The following is a 13759-nucleotide window of genomic DNA, read 5'->3' as shown; positions in this document are numbered from 1 at the left end:
GTTCCCTGCCCCAGGTTGCACACGCTGTTCTCTCATCAAGCGATCATATTTCACCCATCAGATAATACTTCATTTAATCTTATCTTTACTAAAATGTAAAATGAGTTTCGATTTAGAATGGCCTATTATCAACTGGGCAGGAACAGGGGCAGGGGGGAAAAAACATGTTATCCGTATGCACTCGAATAGTGAATGGAGGCCGCTTTCCCATGGTTAATTTTTCAATCATGCTGGGAAGGCTACTCCGGTTTATAGCAGAGTATGTGCTTAATATAAGCAGCTGAGAAATAAATAAAGTAGCAGCTGGGATCCTTCTCTTTCTAGTGGCAGTCATCAAAACTCTTCTTTCACACGGGATTGCATATAGAAATGTCTGGGCTTATAAGAACACTTATTTCAGTCTACGCATCAACCCCTGTTTGAGGAGCATGCAGCCTCTTTCTGTGCGACAGGTGATACTCCGCCCAAACTCTGTATGCCGTGGGCTCTCCAACCTTGTTCCTGCAACTACCCAGTGCTTAATTTGTGAAGCCAAGTGAAATCTGTTCGGGAACATCGATAGTAAAGAATTTTCACAACTAAACATATTTCATTAAACTGTTGGCCCTCAGTTTTCTTCTGCTGTGCGTAATATGAGGTAGGCTATTAGACTACGTATTGTATAATGGCACAATCATTATTTTAATTCAGTTTTTGGGGGGAGGGCTGTATATGCTGTATAGGTGTTTTGAATGAATCATCACCTTAGAAAGCGCTGTCCATTTCGTTGGTTTGGCTTTGAAACAACATCCACAACGACCATGTTTTCCACTCAGTTTTTTTTTTTACTTCTTTCTTCAAATTGATCATCACAGTGAGGTGATTTTTAAAGAATCATACTGTTTTGATGATGTGTTTGATGTGATTTTCAATTGCATTTATGTCAGAGTGGTTAGAGGGACAATAGAGCCCTCGGTACCAGGCCATTAGCGACCAGGTGGTCGTTAGCAAGTTGGGTACTACCAACGCATGTCCAGAGCGCATAAAAGGAGATTACCATGACTCAAAGGTCACATGGAATTCGACTGCGGTCAAGACTCATGACTGCCTGTGTGGCCGGCAATACGGTCACTGCAACCGAGCTAACTGTAAGACATTTCCACACTAGATCTCTGATATCAAGGAATTATTACTCTGTTTATTATTCAAACTTCAAACACATATTCTCATGTCCTGCATTGCTGTGAAATTGCTACACAAGCACCTTAACAGCATCCAATCAAAGCAAAGATGCAATCATGTAGATGGCGTGTGTGCGCGGCCATGCGTACATACTTGTGTGCATTTCCATGTGTGTGTGTGCATTTTTCTATGTGCTCACACGTTGTGTCTGTATGTTTTAAGGCTTACTTCCACATTGTCGGTGAGGGTACTGATGAATTTGAAGCCGGGGATTCGTCTCTGGCTACACACCACTCCCACGTCCTCAGAGTGTTTGCAGTCGGAAACTCCAAAGCCATTGGACTCACACTGGGCCAGGGTTCTCTCTAGTCCCGAACAGTGGACGTTGTCCAACCAGATCCGACCTACGAACAATGGGGGACAGAGACATATTCTTTGATGACCACACATGAAGGTAAGGGGACCCTCTCCATTCTCCATTCTCAACACCCTATATCCATTTTAGGCTTCAACAGACAACACCTTTAGGTAACAATTTGGGCCTGTCTAGTTATCAACTTTCATTGTACAGTATATTCTCCATTGAACATTATTTTAAGTCCAGGACTAGGCTTAATGAGTTCATGACAACTCACCTATTGCTTAGGTTAGATTGACTACTTCATGCAAGAAATAAGTGTTACAGAATTCCAGTTGCCATCACTTGTAAAAAAAAATACATTTATGGCTCTTTAGACTAATCTAAATGGTCTACTGTTCTCTTCAGATTCTGATAGGGCATATTAACTCAGCCTTTTGAGATTTTAAATGTTGCAGAATTGCTCCTGGAATGTTGGGCCTATGCTGGTGGATATCCACACCTTATTTCTATGTTACCTGTGAAAAAAAAGTATAGCTTTCCCAGCGAACAACTCTTCAGTCTACATATTTCAAGATCAAGAAATCATCTGGGCACATGCAGTGAACTAGACACCACTGACATTATATGACTTCTATCTCAGCAGCTCAGAACAGAATGTGATTTGTCCTATGGAAATCCCGGGACTAATGCAGCACATTTCCCCTGTCTTGGACCATAATCCCTCAAAAAGCAATGTTTTACCCATTACAGTCTATCTGATACACACCAATCAAACCCTACGTGAGGAAAACGATTGGCAACTGGAAACACACTAAGCCAGACGCATAGACATAATCTCATCATCCCCCTTGTCTTGAAGATCTCTAGTACAGTCATATGTCTAATTTCTTTCCCAACTCCATAATTCTGACTGAAGGTTGTAAATGAGACAGTATGTATGGAGCCATGAAGCTCTGGCTGCTCTCTATAAAAGCTAGATGATTGATGTTATTAACACAACCGCGCCTTGTTAATGACTCGTGTTCCCATTGAGACTTCGTCTCCTTGCTATGCTAATCATAGTTCCTGCAAAGAGTGACATACTGTATCTCACCTATGTATCTTCCGGTTGTAATAGAACAGGTTAAAAGCGTTGGGCCAGTAACCGAAAGGTCGCTGGTTTGAATCACCAAGCCAATTAGGTGAAAAATATGTCGATGTGCCCTTGAGCAAGGCACGTAATCCTAATTGCTCCTGTAAGTCGCTCTGGATAAGAGCGACTCCCCTTTCTGAGATACATGTATTTGTTTCAAAATATATAATTTCTCTGAACTATCCCTTTAAGTAAAGTCTTAATGGTCAGAGTGGATTTCAGATTCCAACATGTTACTGAATCATCTCTTCTCTCTGTGTTCCTTACCTTCTCCCTTGCCATACTTGGAAGAAGGAGACCAGGATACAGCCTCCACGTAGCCCAACTCCCTGCACACGACGTTGGCTGCATGGATGGAGAAGTCATCGTCGCACACCGTGCCCCACTCTCCATTATAGTAGACTTCAACCCGGCCCTCGTAGTGCTTGTGTTTGTCCCCTGCCAGACGCAGCTGGATGATGGGGGTGCCAGGGGGTAGTTTGGTATCCAACTGGGCCTGGCAAAGTGCCCACACACAGAGAAGCGTGGCCAGGCGGCACAGGAGAGAGCAAGGAGACGGCATTGCTAGGAATGGGCAGGGAACTCACCACACTGTACTGTAGACCACCTGGAGGAGGGAGACACAGACCAGAGTGACCAATGAATGACTGCAATAAGCAACGTGATGTATTATGTCGTGGGTATTTAACTTAATTTAGGCAACTTTTGCGGGCCACATCAAATCGACTCGTGGGCCAGATTTGGACCACAGGCCGCCAGTTGAAGACCATTGTAATATGCTATGGGTTGCATAAATGTATATATTTCTTTTTACAGCTTTTAACAATTGAGGGATTTCTGAAATTATTGAACATCTACTCTATACCAACAGAAAACTGACATGTATTCAATGGTGTAAGGGCTGTCTCTCTCCTCATCCTCGGACGAGGAGAGGAGAGAAGGATCATCAGACCAAAATGCAGCATTCGGGAAGTAAGCCATCTTTTTATTATTAACGACGATGGCAACACGAAACAAAACACTTTCAAATATACAAAACAAGAAAACGACGTTGACGAAACCTGAACATAAACTTACATAACTAAACGTAAACTCACGGACAGGAAACAGACGACATCAAAATAAACGAACAGCCAAACAGTCCCGTATGGTACATACATTCAACGACACAGGAGACAATCACCCACAAACAAACAGTGAGAACACCCTACCTAAATATGACTCTTAATTAGAGGAGAACGCAAAACACCTGCCTCTAATTAAGAGCCATACCAGGCAACCACAACCAACATAGAAACAGATAACATAGACTGCCCACCCAAAACACATGCCCTGACCTAAACACATACAAAAACAACATAAAACAGGTCAGGACCGTTACAGAACCCCCCCCTCAAGGTGCGAACGCCGGGCGCACCAGCACAAAGTCCAGGGGAGGGTCTGGGTGGGCAGTTGACCACGGTGGTGGCTCCGGCTCTGGACGCTGTCCCCACACCACCATAGTCACTCCCCGCTTCTGTCTTCCCCTCCCAATGACCACCCTAAAACTAACATCCCCTAAATGAACGGCCAGCACCGGGAGAAGGGGCAGCACCGGGACAAGGGGCAGCACCGGGACAAGGGGCAGCACCGGGACAAGGGGCAGCACCGGGACAAGGGGCAGCACCGGGACAAGGGGCAGCACCGGGACAAGGGGCAGCACCGGGACAAGGGGCAGCACCGGGACAAGGGGCAGCACCGGGACAAGGGGCAGCACCGGGACAAGGGGCAGCACCGGGACAAGGGGCAGCACCGGGACAAGGGGCAGCACCGGGACAAGGGGCAGCACCGGGACAAGGGGCAGCACCGGGATAAGGGGCAGCACCGGGATAAGGGGCAGCACCGGGATAAGGGGCAGCACCGGGACAAGGGGCAGCACCGGGACAAGGGGCAGGTCCCGGCTGAGGGACTCTGGCAGGTCCCGGCTGAGGGACTCTGGCAGGTCCCGGCTGAGGGACTCTGGCAGGTCCCGGCTGAGGGACTCTGGCAGGTCCCGGCTGAGGGACTCTGGCAGGTCCCGGCTGAGGGACTCTGGCAGGTCCCGGCTGGACGGCTCTGGCAGGTCCCGGCTGGACGGCTCTGGCAGGTCCCGGCTGGACGGCTCTGGCAGGTCCCGGCTGGACGGCTCTGGCAGGTCCCGGCTGGACGGCTCTGGCAGGTCCCGGCTGGACGGCTCTGGCAGGTCCCGGCTGGACGGCTCTGGCAGGTCCCGGCTGGACGGCTCTGGCAGGTCCCGGCTGGACGGCTCTGGCAGGTCCTAGCAGGACGGCTCTGGCAGGTCATAGCAGGACGGCTCTGGCAGGTCATAGCAGGACGGCTCTGGCAGGTCATAGCAGGACGGCTCTGGCTGGTCATAGCAGGACAGCTCTGGCTGGTCATGGCAGGACGGCTCTGTAGGGAGGAGAAGGAGAGACAGCCTGGTGCGTGGTCTAGGCACTGGCTGCGCTGGAGAGGAGGAAACAGCTGGAGAGAGAACCCGGAGAGACAGCCTGGTACGGGGGGCTGCCACCGGAGGACTGGTACATGGAGGTGGCACCGGGTCTACCGGACCGTGAAGGAGGACACGTGCTCTTGAGCACCGAGCCTGCCCAACCTTACCAGGTTGAATGGTGCCCGTAGCCCTACCAGTGCGGCGAGGTGGAATAGCCCGCACTGGGCTATACTGGCAAACCGGGGACACCACTCGTAAGGCTGGTGCCATGTATGCCGGCCCGAGGAGACGCACTGGTGGCCAGATGCGTTGGGCCGGCTTCATGACATCCAGCTCGATGCCCAACTTAGCCCTCCCAGTGCGGCAAGGTGGAATAGCCCGCACTGGGCTAAGCACGCGTACTGGGGACACCGTGCGCTTTACCGCATAACACGGTGTCTTACCAGTACGACGCCTTCTACCTCCACGGTAAGCACGGGGAGTTGGCTCGGGTATCCTACCCGGCTTTGCCACACTCCTCGTGTGCCCCCCCCCCAAGAAATGTTTGGGTCTGACTCACGGGCTCCCAACCGCGTCGCCGCGCTGCCTCCTCATACCAGCGCCTCTCAGCCTTCGCTGCTTCCAACTCCTCCTTGGGACGGCGATATTCCCCTGGCTGAGCCCAAGGTCCTCTACCGTCCAGGATCTCCTCCCAAGTCCAGGAGTCCTTATTGCTCTGTTGAGCACTCCCTTGCCGCTTGGTCCTAGTTTGGTGGGTGATTCTGTAAGGGCTGTCTCTCTCCTCATCCTCGGACGAGGAGAGGAGAGAAGGATCATCAGACCAAAATGCAGCATTCGGGAAGTAAGCCATCTTTTTATTATTAACGACGATGGCAACACGAAACAAAACACTTTCAAATATACAAAACAAGAAAACGACGTTGACGAAACCTGAACATAAACTTACATAACTAAACGTAAACTCACGGACAGGAAACAGACGACATCAAAATAAACGAACAGCCAAACAGTCCCGTATGGTACATACATTCAACGACACAGGAGACAATCACCCACAAACAAACAGTGAGAACACCCTACCTAAATATGACTCTTAATTAGAGGAGAACGCAAAACACCTGCCTCTAATTAAGAGCCATACCAGGCAACCACAACCAACATAGAAACAGATAACATAGACTGCCCACCCAAAACACATGCCCTGACCTAAACACATACAAAAACAACATAAAACAGGTCAGGACCGTTACAAATGGACCGCTACAGTTTGGGTTTGAGGTCGACCGATTAATCGGAATCGCCAATTAATTAGGGACGATTTCAAGTTTTCATAACAATCGGAAATGGGTATTTATGGACACCGATTTGGCCTTTTTTTTCAAGTAAGAACACATTCTTATTTTCAATGACGGCCTAGTAGGAACGGTGGGTTAACTTCCTCGTTCAGGGGCAGAACGACAGATTTTTACCTTGTCAGCTCGGGGGATTCAATCTTGCAACCTTACAGTTAACTAGTCCAACGCTCTAACCACCTGATAACATTGCACTCCACGAGGAGCCTGCCTGTTACACGAATGCAGTAGAAGCCAAGGCAAGTTAATAGCTAGCATTAAACTTATCTTATAAAAAACAATCAATCAATCATAATCACTAGGTAACTACACATGGTTAATGATATTACTAGTTTATCTAGCGTGTCCTGCGTTGCATATAATCGATGCGGTGCGTATCGTTGCTCCAATGTGTACCTAACCATAAACATCAATGTCTTTCTTAAAATCAATACACAGAAGTATATATTTTTAAACCTGCATATTTAGCTAAAAGAAATCCAGGTTAGTAGGCAATATTAACCAGGTGAAATTGTGTCACTTCTCTTGCGTTCATTGCACGCAGAGTCAGTGTATATGCAACAGTTTGGGCAGCCTAATTTTCCAGAATTTTACGTAATTATGACATAACATTGAAGGTTGTGCAATGTAACAGGAATATTTAGACTTATGGATGCCACCCGTTAGATAAAATACGGAACGGTTCCGTATTTCACTGAAAATATAAACGTCTTGTTTTCGAGATGATAGTTTCCGGATTCGACCATATTAATGACCTAAGGCTTGTATTTCTGTGTGTTATTATGTTATAACTAAGTCTATGATTTGATAGAGCAGTCTGACTGAGCGGTGGTAGGCAGCAGCAGGCTCGTAAGCATTCATTCAAACAGCACTTTCCTGCGTTTTGCCAGAAGCTCTTCGCTGTGCTTCAAGCCTATCAAGAGATTAGGCTGGTGTAACGGATGTGAAATGGCTAGCTAGTTAGCAGGGTGCGCGCTAATAGCGTTTCAAACGTCACTCGCTCTGAGACTTGGAGTAGTTATTCCCCTTGCTCTGCATGGGTAACGCTGCTTCGAGGGTGGCTGTTGTCGTTGTGTTCCTGGTTCGAGCCCAGGTAGGAGCGAGGAGAGGGATGGAAGCTATACTGTTTCACTGGCAATACTAAAGTGCCAATAAGAACATCCAATAGTCAAAGGTATATGAAATACAAATCGTATAGAGAGAAATAGTCCTATAATTCCTATAATAACTACAACCTAAAACTTCTTACGTGGGAATATTGAAGACTCATGTTAAAAGGAACCACCAGCTTTCATATGTTCTCATGTTCTGAGCAAGGAACTTAAACGTTGGCTTTTTTACATGGCACATATTGCACTTTTACTTTCTTCTCCAACACTTTGTTTTTGCATTATTTAAACCAAATTGAACATGTTTCATTATTTATTTGAGGCTAAATTGATTTTATTGATGTATTATATTAAGTTAAAATAAGTGTTCATTCAGTATTGTTGTAATTGTCATTATTACAAGTAAAAAAAATTAAAAATCGACCGATTAATCGGTATCGGCTTTTTTTGGTCCTCCAATAATCGGTATCGGCGTTGAAAAATCATAATCGGTCGACCTCTAGTAAGGGTGGTGAGTGGTTTGAGTCAAGCACTCAGCATGCGTTTTGCATTTTATCGGACAGAAATAAGTCTTCTTGTGTTTTGAGCATCATACGCAGTCGTCAGCATCAAATCATTAGAGACCGACTATTTTGACATTCAACCTCACAGCCTTCTCCAACAATCTAGAATTAACCACAATGCCGGGCCAGGGTAGACTGAGCAATGTTGGAGGATTGGGGATGGTGGGAGCAAAACAAATCTCTCACGGTGAGCAATGTTCACAGCAGAGGAGAGATTTTTAGTTTCATGGATAGATACAGTAGATGGGTGGATCGATTGATAGATACAGTGGGGAGAACAAGTATTTGATACACTGCCGATTTTGCAGGTTTTCCTACTTACAAAGCATGTAGAGGTCTGTAATTTTTATCATAGGTACACTTCAACTGTGAGAGACGGAATCTAAAACAAAAATCCAGAAAATCACATTGTATGATTTTTAAGTAATTAATTAGCATTTTATTGCATGACTTAAGTATTTGATCACCTACCAACCAGTAAGAATTCCAGCTCTCACAGACCTGTTAGTTTTTCTTTAAGAAGCCCTCCTGTTCTCCACTCATTACCTGTATTAACTGCACCTGTTTGAACTCGTTACCTGTATAAAAGACACCTGTCCACACACTCAATCAAACAGACTCCAACCTCTCCACAATGGCCAAGACCAGAGAGCTGTGTAAGGACATCAGGGATAAAATTGTAGACCTGCACACGGCTGGGATGGGCTACAGGACAATAGGCAAGCAGCTTGGTGAGAAGGCAACAACTGTTAGCGCAATTATTAGAAAATGGAAGAAGTTCAAGATGACGGTCAATCACCCTCGGTCTGGGGCTCCATGCAAGATCTCACCTCGTGGGGCATCAATGATCATGAGAAAGGTGAGGGATCAGCCCAGAACTACACGGCAGGACCTGGTCAATGACCTGAAGAGAGCTGGGACCACAGTCTCAAAGAAAACCATTAGTAAAACACTACGCCGTCATGGATTAAAATCCTGCAGCGCACACAAGGTCCCTTTGATCAAGCCAGCGCATGTCCAGGCCCGTCTGAAGTTTGCCAATGACCATCTGGATGATCCAGAGGAGGAATGGGAGAAGGTCATGTGGTCTGATGAGACAAAAATAGAGCTTTTTGGTCTAAACTCCACTCGCCGTGTTTGGAGGAAGAAGAAGGATGAGTACAACCCCAAGAACACCATCCCAACCATGAAGCATGGAGGTGGAAACATCATTCTTTGGGGATACTTTTCTGCAAAGAGGACAGGACGACTGCACCGTATTGAGGGGAGGATGGATGGGGCCATGTATCGCAAGATCTTGGCCAACAACCTCCTTCCCTCAATAAGAGCATTGAAATGGGTCGTGGCTGGGTCTTCCAGCATGACAACGACCCAAAACACACAGCCAGGGCAACTAAGGAGTGGCTCTGTAAGAAGCATCTCAAGGTCCTGGAGTGGCCTAGCCAGTCTCCAGACCTGAACCCAATAGAAAATCTTTGGAGGGAGCTGAAAGTCCGTATTGCCCAGCGACAGCCCCGAAACCTGAAGGACCTGGAGAAGGTCTGTATGGAGGAGTGGGCCAAAATCCCTGCTGCAGTGTGTGCAAACCTGGTCAAGAACTACAGGAAATGTATGATCTCTGTAATTGCAAACAAAGGTTTCTGTACCAAATATTAAGTTCTGCTTTTCTGATGTATCAAATACTTATGTCATGCAATAAAATGCAAATTAATTACTTAAAAATCATACAATGTGATTTTCTGGATTTTTGTTTTAGATTCCGTCTCTCACAGTTGAAGTGTACCTATGATAAAAATTACAGACCTCTACATGTTTTGTAAGTAGGAAAACCTGCAAAATCGGCAGTGTATCAAATACTTGTTCTCCCCACTGTAGATCGGTGGGTGGATGGATGGGGAGATTTCCCCATTCAGTTCAAAGTCCACAATACACCATAATACATTTTAGAGAAAACAAATCGACTGCTGCTTCTATGTCATGGCAATGTTACTGCTTTGCTTCACCATTTACTGACAGAGGTATGTGTAGGGTTGTCAGCAGTGCAGGCTTTTCTCCTGTTGCTGGGCTGAAGGGAACGGCATGTCCCAGACAGGGACTCAACTTTGTGGGCCTAATGCGTTTCACATGTGGTTGTGTTTTGTATGCTCCTATGTTTTAATCTCTGCCTGGGCCGGAGATCCTACTACCCCTCAGGGCTGTGGAACCAGATAACGGGAATGTTTGCTTTTACCTCTCTTTTCAGCCAGGCCATGGAAGTGTCAACGGAGAGAAGTATTCCATTCAGCCCTGCACGTAAGGGGGGGTAGTAGCCCTGCACGTAAGCCCCAGCCTAGGGGCAACTAACCATGTCGACGTCATGGTAAAGACAAACAAACTGCTGAGGTAGCAAACTTGGGGGGGGCAATGGTCAAAATGATCAGCCTTAATTAATCAAATACTCATAAATATCTTTGTTTTCCCTTAATATTATATATAACCCGGACCACGGCCGGCCCGCTCATTAGGCAGGATTAGGGGGCTGTCTATGACGGCAGATTGACGAGGCGGAATTTTCTGAGCTAAACTGACCAAGACGCACCTCCAACAACAACACATAAAACCTCACATAAATATGCCCAAAAACAATGACAATTTCTCTCAACCAGTGGGATATGGGCTTTTTAGGTGAGCTCTAATGCCGCCCTGTGATAAACAGTGGCCACTTTGTCAAAGGCAGGGGCACAAGATATTCAGCTTGCCCATCCCCAGCACGCCGCTGCGGCGCTCCACCAACGTTCCATCAAAAAAATATTCTAACATAAATCACGTAGCAGATATAGGATATGGTAGAACGAGTATGTGGCCTTTTCTGTAGTCTACAGGCTGGAGGTAAAATGTACGACAATGTAATGAGATGGACACTTTTTACATCATGCAGGTGTCTCTGATCAAATAGCCTAAACAAAATGGCGCCCAATCAAATAGAAAATGCACTGTAACATTAACAAACAACATATCCTAAAAACAGGACAGGTCAAAGTAAAATGGACAATATGAATGGACAATCACAACTGTTGTCCAGGAGTTTCACACCATTGTCATGATCAGTGGTTTCAAGTTTGTATAGGTACATTTTTGACCAGCTGATCATAGCGAAAAATAAAATACATCTGCATTTCCCACTGTGTAAACACATTGCAAATAGGCTCACAATAACTGATAAAATTGGGTAGCTTATATTCAGAGCTTACGTAGCTAAAATGACAAGTCACAGGAAACAGGACTAATAAAGTCAATGAAAAAGCCAGTTGTACAAATGGTGGGTCTACCACATGGACGGGCATTTATAAAATACAAAAGTATGTGGACACCCCTTCAAATTAGTGGATTCGGCCGTACCCGTTGCTGACAGGTGTATACAATCGAGCACACAGCCATGCAATCTCCATTGACAAACATTGGCAGTAAAATGTCCTTAATGAAGAGCTCAGTGACTTTCAATGAGGCACCGTCATAGGATGTGACATCAGTTCGTCAAATTTCTGCCCTGCTAGGGCTGCCCCGGTCAACTGTAAGTGCTGTTATTGTGAAGTGGAAACGTCTAGGAGCAACAACAGCTCAACCGTTGAATTGGTAGGCCACACAAGCTCGCCGAACAGGACCGCTGAGTGCTGAAGCACGTAATGCATAAAAATCGTCTGTCCTCTGTTGCAACACTCAATAACGAATTCCAAACGGCCTCTGGAAGCAACGTCAGGAGCTTCATGAAATTAGTTTCCATGGCAGAGCAGCCACACAAAAGCCTAAGATCACCAAGCGCAAGGCCTAGCGTTGGTTAGGCATTCGCAAAGCTTGCCGCCATTGGACTCTGGAGCAGTGGAAATGCGTTCTCTGGAGTGATGAATCACGCTCGACCATCTGGCAGTCCGACGGACGAATCTGGGTTTGGCGGATGCCAGTACAACGCTACCTGCCCCAATGCATAGTGCCAACTGTACAGTTTGGTGGAGGAGGAATAATGGTCTGGGGCTGGTTTTCTTGGTTTGGGCTAGGCCCCTTAGTTTCAGTAAAGGGAAATCTTAAAGCTGCAGTATACAATTACATTCAAGACGATTCTGTGCTTCCAACTTTATGGCAACTTGAAGGCCCTTTCCTGTTTCAGCATGACATTGCCCCCTTGCAAAAAGCGAGGTCCATACAGAAATGGTTTGTCGAGATCAGTGTGGAAGAACTTGACAGGCCTGCACAGAGCCCTGACCTCAACCCCATCGAATACCTTTGGGATGAATTGGAACGCCGACTGCGAGCCAGGCCTAATCGCCCAACATCAGTGCCCGACCTCACTAATGCTCTTGTGGCTGAATGGAAGCAAGTCCCCACAGCAATGTTCCAACATCTAGTGGAAAGCCTTCCCAGAAGAGTGGAGGCTATTATAGCAGCAAAGGGGGGGACTAACTCCATATTAATGCCCATGATTTTGGAATGAGATGTTCGACGAGCAGGTGTCCACATACTTTTGGTCATGTAGGGTATGTATTTTAAACATACGTAAAATCTATCTTTTCACCTTTCATTCAGAACCTAAATTGAACCTAACATCAACGTCTGGAAAATACGTATTTTACATGTCTTTTCAACATAATTTTTCTTACTGGGACTATTCTGGTTTTCTAGGGGTGGTGTAATTTTTTGGTCTCGCCTAGGGTGGCAGAATGGCAAGGACCAGTCCTGACCCGGACGTTTCTTATATGGAACATATTAAGAGGGATTTGTCAGCACTTTTTCAAAATTTCTGACTGGCTTTCAATCTTTCCCTGACCTTACAGTAACCGTCTGCAACCACAATGTGGCTCTGACTTCAGATTCCCAAGCTGCAATCACTTTAGCAGCAGTAAAAAAAAGTACTTAATTTTATGAAATAGTGAAGTAATATACAGTCACCACAAATGATTGACACCCTTGATGAAATAAATAAAGGTTAAATACATTTAAAAAATAAAGATGAGCAAAAAAGACTAATAAAATAAATAATACAAATACTGAGCTATATTGTATGCTAAATTTTTTGGGGAAATTATTTTATACTGACACAAGTAAAAAATTATTGGTACCCCTGTTTTCAACATGTTTTGCACTCTCCCCTTTCTATAATGTTTAATGATTGGACAACACATTGAAAGGGATCTTAGACGATTCCTCCATACAGAATATTTCCAGATCATTGATATCCTTTGGTCTGCGCTTATGGACTGCCCTCTTCAATTCAAACCACAGATTTTCAAAGGGGTTCAAGTCCAGAGACTGAGATGGCCATTGCAAAATGTAGATTTTGTTGTCAATAAACCATTTCTTTCTGGATTTTGATGTGTGCTTGTGGTCATTGTATTGCTGGAAGATAGTTTCAGCCTCTGGGCAGAGGCAAGCAGGTTTTTTACTAAAATGTCCTGGTACTTGGTAGAGTTCATGATGCAGTTGACCTTAACAAGGGCCCTAGGATCAGTGGAAACAAAACAGCCCCATAACATCAAGATCTATCACCATATTTTACAGTAGGTATAAGGTTATTTTATGCACATCCATCATTCTTTTGACAACAAACCCACCGCTGGTTTGAGTGGCCAAAGAGATCTTC

The 13759-nt window shown here is 45.7% G+C and overlaps 1 protein-coding gene across 1 annotated transcript in view; it reads right to left on the bottom strand.

Moving 5' to 3' along the window:
- Positions 1–13759, bottom strand: part of LOC139562232 (lysyl oxidase homolog 2A-like) — a 52209-nt gene that overhangs the window by 35711 nt on the left and 2739 nt on the right. The window contains exons 2-3 of the mRNA XM_071379726.1: positions 2922–3261; positions 1390–1565 (exon numbers count right to left, since the gene is read on the bottom strand). Of these exons, the coding sequence (XP_071235827.1) occupies positions 1390–1565; positions 2922–3216 (471 nt within the window). The 5' untranslated portion in view covers positions 3217–3261. The remainder of the gene's footprint in view (positions 1–1389; positions 1566–2921; positions 3262–13759) is intronic.

Source organism: Salvelinus alpinus, chromosome 2, assembly GCF_045679555.1.
Source record: "Salvelinus alpinus chromosome 2, SLU_Salpinus.1, whole genome shotgun sequence".
Taxonomy (NCBI): Eukaryota; Metazoa; Chordata; class Actinopteri; order Salmoniformes; family Salmonidae; genus Salvelinus; species Salvelinus alpinus.
The sequence above is the reverse complement of the archived record's forward strand: the minus strand, read 5'-3'. Positions and strand labels throughout refer to the sequence as shown.